We start from the raw sequence: 22,702 nt of genomic DNA, 5'->3' as shown, positions 1-22,702 counted from the left end.
GAAGATGGTTTGCTGAGGTGAGCACGGTAGTGGCCCGAGACACTGGGTATACCGAAAGCTCCGTCAGCAAGATGGTAGCAAACGTGAAGCGTACTCACAAGGCTGAATGAGGCTGGGTCCCAATCAAGAGTAGATGGATTAAACAGGCAGGAAGGCCCTCCGAGGAGCGGATAGCCAGAATGCGACAAGGCCCCCGAGGAGCGGGTACCTAAAGTGTCCAAGTCCCGGAGGAACAGTTCAGTGTAGTGAATAGCAAAGCATCTCCAAGTGGAGTGGAATCCAACAGGAAGGAAGTCCTTGCTAACTCGTAGGAAGCATAGGCCAGATAGCTTAAATACACTGGCGGGTGACGTCATGCGCAAGGGATGCCCCCGAGGTTCCCGCCATGACGTGTATAAGAGATGCCCTGGCACGCGTGCACGTGCCCTAGGTAATCCCCGATTCAAGATGGAAGATGGGATCGCCCACGCCGTCCCGGGGATGCCAGGGAAGGCGGCATTTGCAAGCGGAGGCCACCATTCTTTCAACAATCGTTGGTGTAGGGAAAAGAGAGGTGAGCAACAGAGGTCACAGCCATCTGCGACCAATGGGTGCAGCACAAATAACACCCAATAATTAAAACTAATACAGATTAAAACATTTCCGTGTGCTCCATACCTGGGAACTTTTGATTTCCAGATGCCCTGAGATTGTTGTGGATTAGTGGGGATGTGTGTGTGTGAACCTCCCTCTCACACACACACACACTCAATCACACACATAGCCTCTCTCTCTCTCATACACACACACAGCCTCTCTGTCTCACACACACACATACAATTTCTCTCACACACATGCTCACTCACACATACAGCTTCTCTCTCACACACACATGCTCTTTCACACACACACACAGAGTCTCAATCATACACAGAGTCATGCATGTAGCCTCAATCACGCCCAATCACCAATTCAGAGACACACAGCCTCTCTCTCTCACACACACACACACACACATACACACATACAGCCTCTCTCATTTATTCATTCCTCCCCCCAACCCCAGCACAAATAGTAGCAGCAGCAGCTTCCTCCTTCAGTCCTGACCACCAATAGGACTCTTGCTCCTTCCCTCAACTGCCTGGGCTGCTCCTTCTGATAACCTATTCCAGTTCCCAATGGTTGAAGAGCCATACATCCTCTCTACTCCAGCTGCTGATAGCATCCTACTCCTGCATCCTGCTCCAGCTTCCGATGGCCATTTAGCCTGCTCATTTTTCAGTTTCCTCCAGAACCACTATGACTACTAGAACTCTGCACTAAGAGGACCCCAGGTCCACATTGCTTTTGTTTACTTCCCATGAGTGTCATTCAATTTTAGAAAGATGAATGGAAGAAAATAAGTTACAATACATCTTCACAAATTTCAACATGTTCAGCTGCCCAATTTATGGCAGCCCTGCCCTTCCACTCCCCCCAGACCATCCCACAAATGCAAATAATCACACTTGACATAATCTAAGAAAATAAACTTTTATATATTGGAAATGCATGGCCACAAAATACAACACTTTTAAAATTCAAATACATTGCCATATCCTAATAAAATAATAATTGGCCCGATTTTAAAAGGGCCAGAAGCATAAAAAACGTGGGTTACGCGGGTGGCTGGGCCTTGTGTGCGCCGCGCGCATTTTAGAACGGGCCTGGCCATGCGAGCAACCTCCGTTATACACCGAAGTGCCAGGCCCTGCAAAAGGGGCGGGCCAGGGAGCATGGTCTGGGCGGGCCGGGACAGCGCCATTTTGCGCTGTCCCGATGACTCGCGTGCCAGCAGCTGCCCAGCGCGCACAACTTACTTCAACTCGTGGCATGAAGTAAGTTGCAAAACAAAAAAAAAAGGATAAATGTAGGGGTCGGGGTAGAGAGGAGAAGAGGTTGGGTTAGGGATAGGAAATTTCCCTCCCAGTCCGCTCCTTAATTGGAGCGGAGGGAACAGGGGACAGGCCGATCGCATCGCCACGCGTAGGTTATAAAATTCCCCCGCCCGTGCACGCGAGTCGCAGGCCGCCAGCACATGCGCGTGCGGATTTTAAAATCTGGTGCGCATGTGTGTGCGGCCATCAGATTTTATGTGCGCACGCCTGTACGCACAGGTTATAAAATCGGTGCGCTCCTTTTAATATCGACCCCTATGATCTCAACCAACTTCAGAATTACGAGAGAAGCACCTCCGTAGAGCATGCCAACCACTCACCAATGGCACCCTTCACATGAGTGCCCAGGTGTGTTAGTAAAATTAGTGGAAGCAAACAGGATTCCAAATTACAATGCATCTTCACACATCTAAGTTTGTGTATGGTGTCGACACGTTTTTGCAAAGTTGGAATTATCATTACATGGGCAGTAAAGGAATGGTGCAAAATACAGACCTGAATGGTTTTCATGCTTTGGCTCAGAAGTTGAGGGGCAGCTTGGTGACACGAGAGCTGTGTAAAAATATTCACAGCAAACATAAAAATAAATAAATCTGATTTTTTTTTATGCCCACAGGGAAAAATTCAAAGATAGCCAGATCAGCTTCTCTGAAAGTCCTAAAGTTAACTGGATAACTGGATAACAGTGAAAATCAGCATTTATTCCGCTAACTTAACCAGATAGCCGGCTCTGCCCAGAATACCCTGCCCCACTCCACCCCCAAGCACATGGATAACATTTTAGTCGGATGAGCAGTTATCCGGCTATCTTGAGGCCAATTAGTGTGGCCGGATTTTCAGATCCTACCATTTGTCCGGCTAAGTCCAAACTTAGCCAGACAAATAGCGCTAAAGTGGAGCTCAGATTGTCCACATCTGGAAATTCCTTTGCCAGTTTAATGGAAAATGTTTTGATGAAAGCAGGTAAAGGATCTCAGCATTTGCTCATTTTTGGTAGATTTGCAATCCCCTTTAAAATTTTTAAATGGCAAAACTGTAAATGTTGAGTTAAATATTCATCCGTAGGCGACATAATGCTCTTATATAGTGAGAGAGGAAAGAGAAGCTGGTGTCACCCTGTAATGATACCTGCTGACCTTATCAAAGCCACTTGAACGTTGGACACCAGAGGGAACTCTAGGGGTGTGACCAGCAATCATTGCTAGTGAGGGAGGGTTTGCTTGGGAGCAGAAGTAAAATAGTAGCCATCAATAAAGACCTATTGCATTTTGGCCTTGTTTATCTGCCCCTCCCCCTCCCCCCCCCCCTCATATATTTATCGTGGCACTGTGTGAGGTTTGGGGATGTTCCAACTGTGCTAGAATCCCAGGCCACAGGACGATGACCTGGCTAGAAATAAAGCAGCTAAAACAGGGGTGGCTAAGTCCGGCCATGTGTTCAGGATATCCACAATGAATATGCATGAGATAGATTTGCATTCAATGCAGTGCATGCAGATGTCTCTTGTGCATATTCATTGTGGATATCCTGAAAAACAGGTCTGTTTATGGCTCTCAAGGACCAGAGTTGGCTATCCCTGAGCTAAAATCTTCTAAAATGAAATGTGCAACAATGAGGGTATATATTGTGGCTCCATTTTATTGTTGGGGAGGAGAAAACAGGATCTTAGAGGAAAAACCCATTGTAATAACCATTTATCTAAGGAAAGTTACTTTTAGTGCTAAAGGGTATGCAGAACTATTTTGTAGCACTGTACACCTCCTGGAGGTAAAAATTAAAATCCTTTTCTGCTGAGTGCAGTAAAGAAACATCTTGTCTCATTTTACATAGATCTCCAATGCCTTTAGGAACTATCACAGCAGAGTCTGCAATCAGAAAGTGAGTCGGTCAGATTTAAGGCTAACCAGGAATGAAGGAGCTGAAATATAGCTGGAAATCATGAAGAGAGCATGTCTTGTGCTTGTAGCACTATACGTTAGGGGCAATCATCCAAAACAGGAATTTAACTCAAAAATAACAGAGACAAACTGTGATGGCAGCTAGGGGTCTTTTCATTTTTTAATGTCAGCATCCATTGTGCTGAAGGAAGTTAGTGGAATAGCTGCCTCCCCTGCCTCGGCTGCAGCTAAGCCTGTGGCTGTGCTTTCCACAGAGTTGGCTTTGGTGCCAGTACACTGAAATGCTGCTTTCACTCCCACATGTCATTTATTTACAGATTTCATTGTGCACAGCTCCAGTAGCCATAAGAGCTCCCGGAGAAAATTGGATTTTTTTGCAGGTGGTGAAAGATTTACATTAGACCCATATAAAAATAATCCAGAGTTGATGTGCATGCGCTCTTCAGCCATTAGGGCCCATTTTTAGATGTGGCAATCAGACAGAGGGAGGACTCTACGTGGATAATGTATCAGAACCTGTTCTTCACACACCAGCAAGGAAGAACATCCGGCACCATTCCCAGAAAGATTTCTCCCATTTCTCTTGGAAAATGCACCCCTTCCATTTGTCAAGGGCCTCCGTGCAGCTAGCAGAGTTGCTATAAGTGGAGGACAGCTCGAGAAGCATCAGCCTGCTCTTTCCCGCCTGCGTTTTGATGCAAAACGTTGCTGCCACAGCTAAACCTGCAGCACGTGGCACATAATGTGTCCCACTCTTGCCAGGTCACACCCAGGATTGCTGTGTGACAGTTGGGGGGGTCTAGTAGACGAAAGCAGTTTCAGAGCGGTGTTTTCCTGCCCCAGCCCCCCTGTTCATCTTCAGGTCAGCCTGACTGCTGAGCCGGCCCTGCCTCGTGAGGTACAGTCAACATTGCAGGTGAGGGTGGGGGGAGGGAGCAGGGAAGGCTGCCGAGGCAAGCTCAGCAGCAAGAAATGTCAACTTTTATTGCTTCTTTCTTCCATGTCGACCCTTGGTGAGCAAATGTTCCAAGCGGTAATAGGTTTTTTCAAGGGTACTCTCACAATAATCTCTTTTTCCCAAAAGGGTAATGGTGTCTTTTTAACCCTGCGCCCTTTGATAGGTGCCGCTGCTGCACAGGTGCTGGAGCATTTCTCAATTATCTGATGAGCCCCCCCCCCCCCCCCTCTCTTGCTTCCTTGAGCACTGAAGAAGGGAGAGGGATAACTCAGAGGGCCGCGTTATAGAAAATGGAGCAAGCAGATACTAGAGCAGGGCTTCCCGAGTCTGTCCCGGGATCTCCAGTCAGGCGTGTTTTCAGGATATCTGCAATGAATATGCAATGGAAACATCTGCATGTCTACTGAGTTTCCAGTGCATGCAGATTTATCTCCTGTGTATCCATCATTTGGGGGACAGATATATCTCAGCCATGTGCACGCTTATCCTTTTGATGAGTTAACGCTTTCTAAAAACAGCAGGTGCCTGCGAAAATATATTTGCACACTTAGCAAAGAAAGGGGGAAAAGTGCAGAGAGGCCCTGCTAGCATGTCCTGGGTAACTGCTTGAGCATTTACTTCAGCCAGATAGGTTCCTAACATCACTGCTAATAGTGCTACTAAAATTCCTGGCTTTCCAGAGGGTGCATTAGCAATGACAGTAGAAGACGAGGGCGGCAGGATGCTGAGGCTGCAGAAGGAGTTGCTTTCCATGCTTGCAGGTTTATGTAGCATCGAGGATCTAGAGAGAGAAACTGTTTTCTGCACCAAGATCCTTTTTTTCATAGACGGAAAAATAGAAACTCTTTAATAACTGGTCAGCAGCAGCAACTTTGTCAATAAATAGAGCCACTGTGTCTTTCAAATTAAGCACTTGCCGAGTCTGACATAGCATAGCATTCTCTATATCTCCAGCTTGCCACATTTTACACAGATGGGCTACTTTCTTCTCTTTGCCTCCTCTAGCACTCAGCCCTCAAATGATGACTTCTCATGGTTTTCTCCAGCTGACAGCACTTGTGCATTTTATACACGGTGTCCAATGTCAAACTTTAAAAGATTCCCTCCAGCTTTATGCCATGCATGCCTATCCGTTTATTAAGTGCTTACCCGCCGCTAGCCCAGAGTGAAAGAGATTTATTATGAGCAAGTGCTGTAAGGGTGCTGTGTACAGGTGTCATGAAGGGCATTTATGCTGGCAGCTCTACCTAGATGATCCAAACCTTTTTTTCTGGCAGACCAAATTCTGCACCAATAGCTTTCTGGTACTGACAGGGATTGATGTTCTGAAATCGTAACCTAAAGCCACCAGCAGCAAAGTCTGAGCAAATAAAAACCTAATTTGTCTACATCATTGTCAGTTTCTGAAGGGTGAAAGTACCCGGGGCTCAGGCTTTAAAAAAAAAAAAAAAAGTAAGGATACAACCCCAGGTGTATGCGAAGCTTCCTTGATTTGCCTGGTACCATAGGAGGCGTCAGCAGTGACTCACCCTCCAGGGCAGAACTGGAGTCTCGCTATTAGTTCGGTGCTTACAGCATCGGTCTGTGAAGTTTTAGGAAGGCACTTTCTTCACATCACACCAGTTGTATGAATTTGACATGTATTATCTGTTCAGTACTTTATAATAACATTGCTTTGGCACGTGCTTTATCTATGTATATATGGGGGCAATTTTCAGAAGGCTTTTGGCAGGTAAATAGAAAAATGCATCCTGAAAATGACATCCCCACCCCGACTGTGAGGAAAAGTACACGTGCTGTTCACATTGCACACTTTTCTCTATAGGGAACGGAGACAGTGGCCAGGATTTGAGTTAAGGCGGACCCTCTCAAGTACATAGGGTTTTCATTTTCAAATCTCTGCACACATTTTGCTTCACGCATTCAGCGCCTGCAAAGCACATGGGGTAAAGAATCCCAGCAGCACCCATCCGCCACCAGATTTTTAAAGGGAAAGCCTGGGGAGCGTTTTCTTTTGAAAATTGGCTTGCAGGCCCTCCCACAGGGCTTACGTTTTGCCCTCTAAATGCCTGAATTTTACTATATTTATTTCTGGGAGCCATTTTGCCATCCTCTATCCCTAAACTTCCATCCCAGCCAGAACCTGCCCCAATTCAACTTGCTACCATTTGCAATGGGATGGGAGGGCCTGAAACTAAAGTCTCATAGGTTTTCATTCAAAGCCGCAAGGTTTTTTTGTCCCAATGCAGTCCTCTCCTCCTATCTGTGTCCTCAGCCCTCACGGCAACAGTCCTTTGTAGGGAGAAAAGTTTGCATCTCCTTTTAGGAGTTGGTATATGTGCACTTGGAGGTATCAGTGGAGCAATAGGACACCTCCCCTGGGGCTTACAGTACTGCCATGTTATCCCAAAGTACCCTTGTTTGATATTTATTTTTAATTCAGTTTAGAAATAATCCTGAATTAGTCTTTTCTTCAACGGCAAACTAGACTTTTAAAATATCCTTTTCTTCCTCACACTTGTTCATTCAAGACTGCATATCAATACCATTCTATGTTTACATGTTCTGACCACTGACTCCATGTCCACTTTTTGAGACTGGAATGTAATACAAGTTTGTGCCTAAATTCCTTGACAGGTATGAATAATTATTTGTGTGTTTTAGACATGAAAACTGTTGCATGGAAGGGTGCGTTATGTGCACGCTGGATCTGATTCCGTGTTGAAGACCGTCTGCTCTCTCTCTCTCCCCTTTGCAGTACGATTTCATGGAGCGTTTAGACGGCAAAGAGAAGTGGAGCGTGGTGGAATCCCCCCGGGAACGCCGCAGCATCCAGACCCTGATTCAGAATGAAGCGGTCTTTGTTCAGTATTTGGATGTGGGCTTGTGGCATCTGGCCTTCTACAATGATGGCAAAGACAAAGAAATTGTTTCTTTCAGTACAGTGGTCTTGGGTACGTATGTTTCTGTAATCACCATTCTGATAAAATTAGGGGACTAGGGAGCAAGCTGGACGATCACCCATTTTTGGATTGATAGTGGAAAAAACATTTTCATTGTTAAAATTAGGCGAAAAGCTGAGCCTGAAGAAATTGAAATGAGCTCATGGAAGTTACTTTTCAATCCTCTGATCTTTTAGAGGACACGCTCAACAACTTGAATTTTAATTTGGCAAAACTTTTTAACCTGTTAACCACTGAGAAAATTCATCAGATTAGTCAACCAAAAGCAACCACATAGTAGGGAGAGAATTTAAGAGATGTGAAATGGAAAAATCATTGATTGAAGAGACTGGATTAAATTGCAATCAGAGGTAAAATTTAATTTTACATCTCGGATTATTGCCACATCAGAAGCTAAATCTGCCTATAACCAGGCTAAAATTGAATCTGTTTCTAATGAATCAAGGGAGCTGTTTTGGTTGTAAAAGGGCTAGTTAATTCTTCAGGTAGTCCTTCTGCTCAATGTTCTTTGCAACGAAATGATGTTATCAGTACGTCATAGATAAAATTCAAAATATTCATTTATGTGATTCATGTAGGACAATTTTAACTAGTATTGCCTCTGTAGCTATGGCTTCCTTTTCTAATCATTGGTTTCATTTTGAGCCAGTTGAGGTTACAGTTGTTAATACATTGTTGAGTTCAGCTCTACCCACCATTTGGTCTAAGGATCCTTGTCCTCCAACCTTATTAAGTCCTCTGGGGAGGATCTGGAACCTGTGATTTGTAATTTCAGCTATGATGTTCACCACTTTGACATATGCAAACAGGAGAATATATCAAAAATGTACAAACATAATTTATTTTCTAATCAATATAGTCAACAAAATAGACAATAATATAAACAAAAAAGCATAATCATTTTAAGAAGCTGCTAAAGTCTTGTCTATTTACCCTGGCTTTTCCTGACTGTGATTCCCTTCCTCCTCCTTCCTTTCAGATTTCCGGTAGCTTTTGCTCCTTAATTGCTAGTGCTGTTCAATATTATGTTATTTGTTATTGTTTGTCTAATTTTATTTTGTATATTTTTTGTACTCTGCTGAGATTTGCAAATCAGCAGAATAGAAGTTTGTATGAATTAATTAAACATAAAAATCTAATGTTTCAAAAACACAATATACAACAAAACTTGAAATAATCACATCTAATCATATATGCATAAACATAGGAAAAAGAAAATAAACCCTACCCAACACATTTCAAACCACAAAACAATACCTTGCATAACAAAACATCAAAATATACATCACGAAAAAAAACAAAAGATCTTCTAGAACAATAATCAGTCTCAAACAGCAATGCCAGAGCCAAAAAAGCCACAAAGTGTACATCACAGTGACATGGTTCAATGGTTGTGCTGACACTGCATCTTTATTTGGCTTCATTTTGTGTTGCTGCCTTATTAGCCTTATTAAGGCTGTGGTTTGTTTGGCTCTGACTGTGCTATTTGAGATTGATTATTGATCTAGGAGATTTTTTATTTTGTGTTTTTTTGTAGGTGTTATATATTTTGATGTTTTGTTATGCAAGATTTGTTTTGGGGTTTGAATTGTAGTGGGTGAAATTGTTTTTATTTTTCCTTTGTTTATGCATATATGATTAGAAGTGATTAGTTCAAGTTTTGTATATTATGCTTTTGAAATATTACTAGATTCTTTTGTATAATTTATGTATTACAGATTATGCTTTTTTATATTGATAAATGATGATAGTATATTTTTGATACATTCTCTCTTGTTTGCATATGTAATTTGTTGGGTGTGTGAATGTGAAATAGTTAGCCAGGTATTATTAGTTTCACCACCTTGAACAGTTTTGTACCTGGTTAGGGAGTATATGAAATGCAATATTATTATTCTTTAGCAAAAGCAAAGTTTCTTGATAACTGCAAATGTGCTTATAAAGCTGTTACTTAAAAAGCCAACCCCAAACCCAGATCAAGTTGAAAGTTATTGGTCTGTAATTAATTTACCTTTTCTTGCTAAGATGGTTGAGTGGGTAATACTGGAACAGCTTGGAACTTTTTCACATGATAATAATTGTATGGATCTTTTTAGTCTAGCTTTCTCTGTCATTACAGCATAGAGGCAGCTTTACTGGCCCTGGTTTGATGACCTGGGAAGGTCCCCATGTTGATTCTGCTGGACTTGACAGCTGCCTTTGACATTACTGATCATGAGATCCTGTTATCAGGGCCGAGTGACACGGTTGCCCAATGGTTTCAGTGTGTTTTTATCTAATGAGACCCAGTCTGTCTTTTAAAATGGAAGGACTTCTTCTTCCAATAAATTGAACTGTGGTGTACCCTGGGGCAAGTTTGTTGCCAACTCTATTAATATCTATCTTTGCCCTCTTTTAGAAATCACAAGGTCCCATGCCTCAGTTTTCAGTGTTGTGCAGATGATTTTTCACTTTTACTGTTCCCATTCAGATGATATTTCCAGTTTTATTGTAAATATTAATAAATGCTTATCAGGATGGAATTTCCTGTTGGATAAAGTTAAATAAATTACCTCTTCATCCTGATAAAGCAGGGATTCTTTGGATCAGTTAATCAGATATTGCACTTTTTAGATGTTCAGCCTGTAAGTCTTATGGGAAGAGTCTGGGAATTTTTTGGGATCCTAATCTCAATCTGGAGAAGCCCTATTAACTCACTTTCAAAAAATGCCTGCTGTGCATACCGCTTGATTCAACTCCTTAAGCCTTTTCGTCCTAATGTACAGCTTACGATGTCACTGCAAGCTTTAGCAGTCTCCACAAGTGATTATTGTAGGTCTTTGTTTTGGGCTTTTCCAGCAAAAAGTTTAAATCTGTTACAGCTGATTCCAAATGCCACCGTGCAGCTGGTCTCTGGGACCCCCTTACTGAGCTAATATTTCTCCAACCATAGCTGACCTTCATTTGCTTCCCCTATCATTCAGACACCAGTTCAAGATTCTTTGTTTGACTTTTCCAGCTCTGCATGATTTGGCTCATAGGCTGAAGCTGTCTGTCCCGACTCGTAGTGTTAATTCGGGGAACTCCCCAGAGCATGGGCATTCATGCATGCTGTTCCATTATTACGGAATTCATTCTCAAAGGAGCTAGGTTTAGAGAGAAATTATTTAAGGTTTTGCCAGTTTTGGAAAGCCCATCTGTTTACTCAAGCTTTTACATAGTCATTCTCGTGCTAGACTTTTCAGTCCGTATCTTGAGGGTTGGGTGTTCAGCGGTTTTGGTTATTAGTCTCATATTATGTTTTAATGGTGTCATAATGTGGCAGTTATTTTAATTTGTTTGATTATATTGTATGAGTTTGTTTTGCTTAATGTACATCGACTGGAGCTTCTGTTAGGTGATTAATTAAATTAAAATAAAACAGAAATAATACATAGTTGACTCAGCTCGATTGAACTGAGAATCCACATGTTTCAGCAGGAGAGCGTGCAATAGAATGAAGTAATAGTTTAGAAAAGTGCTCTATAGAGAGGGTAAGGCCTATTAGAACTTAAGGCCTACTCATGCCTGAAGTACCTGCTAGTGTTCAAGATTTGGCACTGCGGCATTTTTTCCCAGCTGATTCCATAATTTATCAGCCCAACATTTGGATTCAGTTTAGATTTTCCGTGTGACTTTCTATTTATGTTAGGGAATGCCATGTGCCTCAGTGATTTACATCGGGGGATACACCCAAGAATCCACATTAACTAAACCCCATTGCAAAGTTTTCTCTCAGCTGCCTGCAGCATTTTTCATTTGCTATGGAAAATGAGGACTGCAATGACCAAACTTGCTTTGGACTTCAGTTAAAAGCAGCAGGATTGAACTGAAGTAGAACTGTGCTGTCATGTTACAATGACATGGAAATATCAATGACGACATGCTGTGTTTTGTGTGACATGCCGTTTCATTACAGAGCTGCTTCACTTTCAGGACCTGATTTTCAAAAGCATTTGGTTTCATGAAATGCAGTTTTATCTATATAAATGGGTACAGAAGCGATTCGGTGTGTCCTTCTACACCCACTGGGAAGAGGCGTTACGAGGACGGAGATAGAATTTGTGCACATGCTTTCAGTTTTCAAACGTCTGCGTGTAAATCTATGCTCGCCTGTTTACTCCGGCTAATGGGCAGGTGTAAATGCGGATGCGTACACAGTGCTGACTTTCGCACTTACCAGCTATGTTTCAGAGCGGACGTGCGTAGAATTCAGGCCAGAGTCTGCATGCACTTGGAACAGGCAAACTTTACTCCATGGACTGCTGCAAATTGCTCTCCATATTTTTACAGCTGTGTTGAGTTTTAACTTAGCCTACCCAGAAAAGAAGGGCAAGGCGCCAAGACCAATCATGAGCAAGTGCACCTTGAACCTGCTAATCTTGATTTCCCTTTTTTTTTTTGTTAATAACCTGACACAGACGATATGTAAGGTTTCACAGAGGGAGAGCACTTTGGTGCTGCTGCTATTGCCACTGCTGTCCTGCCCTTCTCTCGGTGCCTTGGGAGGTTGATGTTGCTGCTGCCCTGCTCCTCTTTTGGTTCCTTGAGGTGCTGTTGCCTCTGCTGATGCTCTTCTGTGGTGCCTCTGCTGCCTTGCCACATAAGCAGCCAGTGCAAACCTCCTCCACACTGCCTCTGCTGTTTGCTCTGCCACTCACACAAAGCCTACAGTGATCTGCAGGAAGGGACCCTTAATGCCTGCAAGTTTCTCAAATATTGGATGGAGAATGGCAGTGTTATAGGAAAATAGCATTCTCATTGTCTCCTCATTGATTTGCATGGAAACAACACAACCTAAATTTAACGACACAAAATCATTACGACATAACGAGAGTGAGCTTCCCATAGAGTGAGCTTCCCCTTGATGTGAGCCTAATTCTGCGGCCCAGGCCACGGTTCAGAGTCTGAGGGTTACAAGTTTGGTTCTTGAGATTCTCATTTGTAAAAAGTAATAGAGAAAGTTCCATTTAGCTGCTCATTAGCCAGATTTTCAGGTTTACAGATGAAAATTCATTCAAACACAGTGGGCCCAATACTGAAAGAAATCCAGGTATGCAACTTAGCAGCATAGTAACTTATCCAGCTAAGTTTCATGGGATATTCAGCAGCATGGCTATTGTCATGGAGTGTGAGTCCTTGAACTGTGGAGAGATCGACGCTGCCTGGCTGATAACCCAACTGGGCCCCCACCGACAGCAGGCAGACTTACCCTGACTGGGATAAGGTTTTAGGCTCCATCTGTACCAGCCGCTTCTCCCACAGGTTGAGCCCTTGGGTCCCGAGGATGGCAGGGGAGAGTCCAGGGGAGAGCAAGTAGTCAGAGACAGTAACCAGGCCAAGATCAGGGCAGACAAGAGAAACATGGTCCAAACAGTGGTCAGAGCAGCAGAGGTCAGGTAGCATGAGGGTCCAGGCAGTGGTTAGGGCGAGCAGAGATCGGGTGGCATTGGCGTCTAGGTAATGTTCAAGGCAGGCAGCAATCAGGCGGCATCAGTATCCAGGCAGTGGTCAGGCACAAGAGAGCAAGCTGAAAGGGAAGCGGGGTCAGAACTGGAACAAGGCAGGGCAGGAATGAGGCTAGGGCTGGAGCAGACTGGAACAAGGCAAAGGGCTGGAGCAACACGTACTGCAGGCAAAGGCATGGCAGGAGTACCTGTTGCTGAGATGTTGAGTAGGCGAGTGACTAGGGTTTAAATACCCAACTGCGCTGATGTCATCAGAAAGTGCCATGGCTCTGCTTCCTGCCATGGGGCCATTTAGGAGTAGAGGAATAAGCCTAGTGGTTAGAGCAGTGAACAAGAACCAGGGAAACTGCCACTCCTTTTGAATTGAGCAAGTTACTTTTCCCTCCATTGCCTCAAGTACAAAAACTTAGATTGTAAGCCCTCTGAAGTTAGGAAATACTGAACCTTAATGTAATCCACTTTGAAGTGCCAAAAAAGGGAATATACATAAATACATATGTAACAAGGGTACCTGTCCCCATGAGCGTGCATATGGATTGAGCAGCACAAGGACTTTAAGTGACTTAATACTGACAATCTGCTTTTAAGTTCCATGCAAGGAAAATATCCATCAACTATGTCAGCACTTTACTGAGATAAAAAGGATTTATAGCGAGAAAACCTGCAGAGAACTGACAGTTAATGCAGAATAAATGTTCACTGCTCTTCAAAGTCCCCCCCCTCCCTTCCTGAGGATAGACAAGCTGTGATGTTGCCAGGGCTGGTGGAAGCATTAGGCAAACTAGGCCTGGGCCTAGGGTGCCGAGCATTAGGGGGGGCGCAGTATACCGAGGGGAGGTCAGGGGAAGCCAAATCCCCCAGGTGCAGGGCCATAGTGGGGCGCTGGTGGCCAACATGGGAGACCCATGCCGCCGCCAGTGGACCTCATCTCACCGGCGGGTGAGCAAGGAACTACTGGTGTGCTGTGTGCCAGACGCACACAGCAGGAAGATTGGCAGGGCCGTATTGAAGCTTATCTCACCATGGCCTGAAGAAAAAGGTCACATTCAAACCTGCAGGTGCTCTTCCTCCTTCCTGCCTGCGTGGCCCCGGAAGAAAAACGTTGCCAGAGCCATGTGGTCAGGAAGGAGGAGGAGCATCTGTCGCATACAGAAGAGCAGTGTTAATGGGCTGCCGCATATCCCACGTTGCAGTGGCCTGAGAATCCATTCAAACACCTCAAAACCATAACAGATTGCTAACTCCATGGATTCGGCTCAGCTGACCGCATTGGAGGCCATCCCAAGCCTGGCCCAGCGAATCTCCGAACAGCAGAACGCGCTGGAGAACCTGACTGCTGCATTTAACCAGCTGCACACACAGATTAATTCACCAACCACCTAGGTAAAGAAGTTACACCGCCAGAAGTGACGGTCAAGACAATTGTACCTCTATCTGCTCCAACACGCTTCTCAGGGGAAGTTTGGAAATGTAGAGGATTTATCAACCAATGTTGCATGCACTTTTCCCTGCAACCTAATCATTTTCCTACTGCCTATGCCAAGACCACCTACATCTTGTCTTATCTGGATGGAAGAGCGTTGGCTTGGGCCTCTTTGCTGTGGGAGCGCAATGACCCTATCCAACATGATCTTGCCGGGTTCCTTGAACTGTTCAGATCAGTTTTTGATGACCCTGCCAGGCACACGACTGCAAGATCTTCGTTGGTTCACCTGAAGCAAAGTAATAAACCTTTATTGGACTTCTCCATAAATTCAAGACACTGGCATCTGAATTACATTGGGACCCTAAATGCCTGAGGACCCTCTTCTTTGAAGGACTGAACTCTCATTTGAAAGACGAGCTGGCAGCTCGTGAGATGCCTGAGACCTTGGCTGAATTGGTGAAGTTGGCAACAAGGATTGATCGCCGACTTCGTGACAAGATTCAAGAGACCAAGACTCCCAGGAGACCCCTTCAGGGTGAAACCCGAGTGAAGTCAACACCCAGGCCTGTTCCCTTGGTCCCAGTTGCTGGTGAAGAAGGGAGAAGAACATGGAAGAGGTTGGGACTATGCATATATTGTGGAAAAGCTGGCCATGCTGTACAAACAAGCCCTATATGTCCGGGAAACTGGCAGACCTAGGTCCTGCGGGAGGACTCTTCTTAGGTCTAACTGCACCCTCTCCTCCACTCTCTCTCCCTGTACCATTAATCTGTGGACCTTTAGAATTCCAGACTCTTGCCCTAGTGAACTCAGGGGCAGGAGGCAACTTCATTTTGAAATGATTAGTGGAGCACTTGCGGATTCCCACCACCACCATGACGTCTCCACTACTCCTATCTTCCATTCACGAGGAGCCCTTTCCGGGCAAAGTAACCCAACTCACCGAACTGTGAGTTTATGGACCGGTGCTCTCCATTCAGAGACTATCTTCTTCTTTGTACTAGAAAAGGCCATGCATCCTGTAGTACTGGGGCTACTGTGGCTGCAACAGCATATGCCTCAATTCAATTGGGCCACTCTGGAACTTTCACGTTGGGGTCCAGATTGCCATGGTAAATGTCTGATGGAGGTCTCACCTATACCCTGCATGCTAACTACCCTGTTGCATCTTTTCAAGATGTATTTTCCAAAGAAGCCGCGGACATACTACCTCCACACAGATCCTACAACTGCACCATTAATTTGAAGCCTAACACTGAACCACCCAAAGGAAGGGTTTACCCTCTCTCCATGGTAGAAAATAAAGCTATGTCCGAGTACATACAGGAGAACCTTCAGAAAGGCTTCATAAGATCCTCCAAGTCTCCTGACGGCTCAGGCTTCTTCTTTGTGGGGAAGAAGGACGGACATTGCGTCCATGCATTGACTTCAGAGATCTAAACGAGATCACAGTAAAAGACCATTATCCCTTACCACTCATCTCGGAGCTATTCGATAGACTACAGGGAGCCAAGCTGTTCTCCAAGCTTTATCTCAAGGGAACCTATAACCTAGTTCGCATCCGCTCTGGTGATAACTGGAAGACAGCCTTCAACACCCGGGATGGGCTCTTTGAATATCTGGTGATGCCCTTCAGCCTGTGCAATGCCCCGGCTGTCTTCCAAAATATGATGAATGACATTCTGCGTGATCTACTCTACAAATGTGTCATTGTATACTTAGATGACATCTTGATATTTTCCCAGGACATGAACACCCATCTGGAAGATGTCAAAAGAGTGCTGCAAAGACTCTGCGAGAATCATCTATACACCAAGTTGTCTAAGTGCGAGTTCCACAAGGAATCAGTGCCTTTCTTAGGGTACATTGTTTCCAACTAGAGATGTGAATCGTTTTCCATATCGTCTTAACGATAGAAATCGTGTGGCAGGGCAAGAAAATCGTGTTAGGCACGATTTTTTAGTTAAAAAATCGTTAAAAATCGTTTTTTCCGATTAGTGCGCACTAACTCGAGTTAGTGCGCACTAATGGGAGTTAGTGCGCACTAACTGGGAGTTAGTGCGCACTAACTGAAAATGATACAATTTGACACTTTTCAGGTCAGTTAAGGTCAGTTTAGGAATGAATATGTATTCCTATTGGCTGCCCTCTTATTTATTCATGTTACCAACCTTCCCACTGACAGTATATGGGGGATGGGAAATGGAAACAGTTGGTAGCTTGACAAAACAAGTAATGTGATCAGTCAATGTGACTAGAACTTGTGCCCTAACCCTGATACCAGGGGTATTGTGATCTTCCTGCACACAGTGCCCTATCCCTATTAATACCAGGAGTGTTGTGATCTTCCTGCACACAGTGCCCTAACCCTGGCACCAGGGGTGTTGTGATCTTCCTGCACACAGTGCCCTATCCCTATTAATACCAGGAGTGTTGTGATCTTCCTGCACACAGTGCCCTATCCCTATTAATACCAGGAGTGTTGTGATCTTCCTGCACACAGTGCCCTAACCCTGGCACCAGGGGTGTTGTGATCTTCGTGCACACAGTGCCCTATCCCTATTAATACCAGGAGTGTTGTGATATTCCTGCACACAGTGCCCTAACCCTGGCACCAGGGGTGTTGTGATCTTCCTGCACACAGTGCCCTATCCCTATTAATACCAGGAGTGTTGTGATCTTCCTGCACACAGTGCCCTAACCCTGGCACCAGGGGTGTTGTGATCTTCCTGCACACAGTGCCCTATCCCTATTAATACCAGGAGTGTTGTGATCTTCCTGCACACAGTGCCCTAACCCTGGCACCAGGGGTGTTGTGATCTTCCTGCACACAGTGCCCTATCCCTATTAATACCAGGAGTGTTGTGATCTTCCTGCACACAGTGCCCTAACCCTGACACCAGGGGTGTTGTGATCTTCCTGCACACAGTGCCCTATCCCTGGCACCAGGGGTGTTGTGATCTTCATGTACACAGTGCCCTATCCCTATTAATACCAGGAGTGTTGTGATCTTCCTGCACACAGTGCCCTATCCCTAATACCAGGGGTGTTGTGATCTTCCTGCACACAGTGCCCTATTCCTGATACCGGGGGTGTTGGGATCTTCTTGCACACATCCCGGTATCAGGGATAGGGCACTGCATGCAGGAAGATCACAACACTCCTGGTATCAGGAATAGGGCACTGTGTGCAGGAAGATCACAACACCCCTGGTATTAGGGATAGGGCACTGCGTGCAGGAAGATCACAACACTCCTGGTATTAATAGGGATAGGGCACTGCATGCAGGAAGATCACAACACCCCTGGTATCAGGGATAGGGCACTGTGTGCAGGAAGATCACAATACCCCAGAGGAGTGAGGGTCAGGCAGCTCCCCCCTGTCTGTGAAGCCAGCCTCTCACTAGTAATGCAGGGAGGGAGCTGTCTCAGACTTCACCATCCTCCCCCCCTCCCCCACACACCATTCACTAGCTGGGACATGGGGGAAGTCAGGAGTGAGGGTCAGGCAGCTCCCCCCTGTCTGTGAAGCCAGCCTCTCACTAGTAATGCAGGGAGAGAGCTGTCTCAGACTTCACCATCCTCCCCCCCCCCCTCACCCACACACCATTCACTAGCTGGAACATGGGGGAAGTCAGGAGTGAGGGTCAGGCAGCTCCCCCCTGTCTGTGAAGCCAGCCTCTCACTAGTAATGCAGGGAGGGAGCTGTCTCAGACTGGTATCAGGGATAGGGCACTGAGTGCAGGAAGATCACAACATCCCTGGTATCAGGAATAGGGCACAGGTTCTAGTCATATTGACTGATCACATTACTTTTTTTGTCAACTACCAACAGTTTTCATTTCCCATCCCCCCAACCATCACCTCAGTTGGAACCTTGGTAACATCAATAGATAAGAGGGCAGCCAGCCAATAGGAATACATATTAATTCCTAACTGACCTTTACTGACCTGGATAGTGTCAATAATTTGTATCATTTTCTGTTAGTGTTCCTGAGTTTCCATTTCCCAACCCCCCAACCATCACCTCAGTGGGAACCTGGTTAACATCAATAGATAAGAGGGCAGCCAGCCAATAGGAACACATATTCATTCCTAACTGACCTTTACTGACCTGGAAAGTGTCAATTTGTATCATTTTCAGTTAGTGCGCACTAACTCCCGTTAGTGCGCACTAACACGATTTAACGATTTTTAACGATAAATCGTTAGAATTTCTATTGTATCGTGTTCTATAACGATTTAAGACAATATTTAAATTATCGGACGATAATTTTAATCGTTAAAAAACGATTCACATCCCTATTTCCAACCAAGGTTTCCAGATGGACCCACAGAAGCTGGAGAGCATTCAGAAATGGTAACAACCCACAGGTCTAAAGGCTCAGATGATTTCTGGGATTTACCAACTACTACAGAACATTCATCAAGAACTACTTCTCACTAACTGTTCCGCTGACCGCAATGACTAAGAAAGGTGCCAACATCACCAATTGGTCTATGGAGGCTGTAACTACATTTCAGAAACTGAAAGATGCCTTCTCGAGCAAGCCATGCCTCCGACATCCGGATCCAACCCGGCCCTTCATCGTAGAGGTCGATGCCTCAGACGTAGGTGCAGGGGCCGTACTAAGCCAGGCCGGTGACTCTAAGACCTTACATCCATGTTCTTTTTTCTCCTGACGCTTCTTGCCAGCGGAGAAGGACTACAGCATAGGGGATAAAGAACTATTAGCAATAAAGATGACATTCGAGGATGGCACCCTTGGCTTGAAGGTGCACAACATCAGATCACTGTTTTCACGGATCACAAAAATCTGGAGTACCTCCGCCATGCTCAGCACCTAAACCATAGGCAGGCGAGATGATCTATGTTCTTCAACAGATTCGACTTTGTGCTGAAATACCGCCCTGGAGATAAGAACGTCAGAGCAGATGAACTATCTCACTCATTTCTCTTTGAGGACGTACCTGATGAAGCCCAACATATCATTGATCTGAAAAGAGTTATCTTGTCAGCTACTCACCCAGTACCTGTGGGTAAGACCATTGTACCCAAGAACCTCAGGAAAAAATTGTTAGCATGGGCTCACGATTCAAAACTGGCTGGACACCCTGGTCAACAGAACTCTGGCTAAACTTCAGAAGTACTACTAGTGGCCCACCATGAAGGAAGACACATTCTCCTATGTTGCTTCTTGTTCCAATTGTGCCAGACAGAAACCGCTGCCCGGATGTCCTTGGGACCTACTCCAACCCTTGCCAGTACCAGACGAGCCCTGGACTCACATTGCTACAGACTTTGTGGTAGACTTACCACTCTCGGGAGGTAACAATACCATCTGGGTCACAGTGGACCGTTTCTCAAAGATGGCTCACTTCGTAGCTCTCCCTGGCTTACCCTCAGCCATGGAGCTTGCAAAGCTTTTCATCACTCACTTCTTTCGCCTACACAGCATGCCTAAGCACATCGTCTCTGACAGAGGAGCCCAATTTACAGCTAAGTTCTGGAAAGCTTTGTGCAAGAAGTTTGATATCTCTCTCGACTTCACCTCTGCATACCATCCTCAGTCAGACGGGCAAATGGAGAGAATGAATAGGACACTCAAGCAGTTCATTCGTGCCTATGTGGGTACACATCAAAATGACTGAGCTGAACTGTTGCCTTGGGCTGAATTCGCCATCAACTCGCATCCAGCAACATCAACTGGATCAACACCATTTGAAGTGGTCTACAGACAACTACCATTACCATCCTTACCACTTCCACTTTCAGTGTTGTCCCCGGCAGCTCAATCTACTGCCAAAGATATCCAACAACTATGGACAAAAACTAAAGAGAGGCTCCGTAGAGCAGGTCAAAGAGCAAAGAAAAGCTATGATGCTCACCATTGCAAGGCTTCAGAATTCCAGCCTGGTGACAAAGTCTGGCTGTCTACAAAACATCTAAGACTCAAGCTACCATCAGCTCATTTTGCTCCACACTTCATCGGACCCTTTCCCATTCTCCGACGACTAGGTACTCTTACGTACAGTATGAAACTTCCACCAGCAATGAAGATTCATAATACGTTCCATGTCTCACTACTGAAACCGCTAGTCCTTAGCGAGTTCTCTAACAATACACCTGAACCTACACCTATTGATGCAGAAGAAGACATCGAATACAAGGTAGACGCAATCCTTGATGTGAGAAAGAGAGGCAGAGTATGGGAATACCTCCTGTCATGGGAGGGTTATGGACCTGAAGAAAACTCTTGGGAACCTTTGACTAATATCATGGATAAAGAGATGCTTCAGCAATACCTAATAGTTCGTACTCTAATAGTTCATACTCTAATACCTAATAGTTCTCTCTAATAGTTCGTACTTGTTCCTAGTTGTGTTATCCAAGTCGTTCACTCCCTTGTTCATTGTAAGACACATGTTGTCATTGTTTACTACCTGTTGCAATGTAAACCGGAGTGATAACTCTGTTACCTGAACTTCGGTATAAAAAAAGTTATAAATAAATAAATAAATAAATAAATAAATACCACAGAACGCATCCTCAGAAACCAAGACCAGGTAGGAGGTCTGGAGGGAGCCCTTTGAAGGAGGGTACTGTTGCATCCATCGATCTCAGACGGCTTCGACCCTTGTGCCTCACCTTTTTCTCTGCTCTCCTCGCTAGCCTTGGGAAGATGGCTACTGCTGCGTCTGCAAGCCGCATCCTCCAGCATCCCCGGAACGGCTATGGCAAAGCCTCACGCCATGTTTCTCCTAAGGGCCTCCTAGGGTGTGCGTGCACATGCCACCCACTTCTTTATCCACTCATGGCGGGAACCTCAGGGGGTGTCCCCCTCGAGTGACATCACGCTATCCGGGTATTTAGCTTATGCTTTTTTGCTAGCTCATTGAGTTAGCAAGGATTGGACTTGCCGGTCTAAGCTACTCTGCCGCTTCCGTGCTACCGCTGGAAGCTCTCTCTGCCCTTCGGGGTATTCTCTAATCTGGGTACCCGCTCCTCGGGGGCCCTTTGTTTTTTTCAGGTGCCCTACTGAGATCAGGTACTCGCTCCTCGAGGGCCTGCTCTCTTTGCCTCAATGCCTGTTACCATCTACTTCTGCCTGGTGGAATCGTCAACCTTAGAGCTACTATCTAATGAGTAATCTAATTCTCAGTCTGTCTCATCTACAGCTCTACCGTGCTGGGAACCTATGCCTGGATCTCCCTATACCATCTCGGTGAGACGGATTCCCTCTGCCAAGGGTCTCTGGACTGTTACCTCTGGATCACCTCACTACTGCCACCTCTGGTGATATCCATCAGCTGTGCAATAAAAGATAAAACTCTGTGTTTGTGTGTCCCAAGACTAGCCCAGCACTGTGGCTACCCACGGGGCCCCTCCCCGTGTGTATGGTCATCTCCCACAGTACCCCAAGAATCCACTCACACACCTGAAAAACCATAACAGTCAGGCTAAGTGGCAGCTGCTGAACATAGCCAGATATTCAGCGGCTGCCACTTAGCTGGATAAGCTATACTTATCTGGCTACATAGCACTAGATGTGCTTTGAATATCGCCTCAGAATGTTTGACTAGATTTAGAGTAGCCATTTGCCAAATTTAGCCAGTTAGTGCTGACCAGTTAAACCTAAAGCCCACCCTAGGAAGGATTCTGTTTGGGTTTGTGGCATTTGTGGACTCTTGGTCAAAGTGGCGATGACTCCTTCCATGGGTAGGGGCCCTGTGGGGAACCACAATGATTGGCTAGACTCTAGTAAAGCAGACACTGAGGAAAGAAAGCTTTATTATACTGCTGTTGAAGCGTTGAATCTTGCCAAGGAACGGACAGTACTGTAGTCCAGCGATAATACAGTAAGCTCAGACAGTCTCTGTAGAAGATGGTCTCACCCAGATATAGCAAAGGTCCAATAGTTTTCCGCAGCATGGGATAGGCTGTGAACCTGAAAGGTAGAATGAGGAGAGCTGGAGCGTAGTGATACTCAGTAGCAGTGCTGATAACTTCCTTTGGTAGTAGAAGGAGGAAGGGACCCGAGATCCGAGGTGCAGG

At 45.2% G+C, this 22,702-nt stretch overlaps 1 protein-coding gene across 1 annotated transcript in view; it reads left to right on the top strand.

Moving 5' to 3' along the window:
• TENM2 (teneurin transmembrane protein 2) overlaps positions 1 to 22,702 on the top strand; it is a 2,776,334-nt gene that overhangs the window by 2,430,518 nt on the left and 323,114 nt on the right. The window contains exon 11 of the mRNA XM_029583832.1: positions 7,531 to 7,726. Within this exon, the coding sequence (XP_029439692.1) occupies positions 7,531 to 7,726 (196 nt within the window). The remainder of the gene's footprint in view (positions 1 to 7,530; positions 7,727 to 22,702) is intronic.

Source organism: Rhinatrema bivittatum, chromosome 18 (assembly GCF_901001135.1).
Source record: "Rhinatrema bivittatum chromosome 18, aRhiBiv1.1, whole genome shotgun sequence".
Taxonomy (NCBI): domain Eukaryota; kingdom Metazoa; phylum Chordata; class Amphibia; order Gymnophiona; family Rhinatrematidae; genus Rhinatrema; species Rhinatrema bivittatum.
The sequence above is the reverse complement of the archived record's forward strand: the minus strand, read 5'-3'. Positions and strand labels throughout refer to the sequence as shown.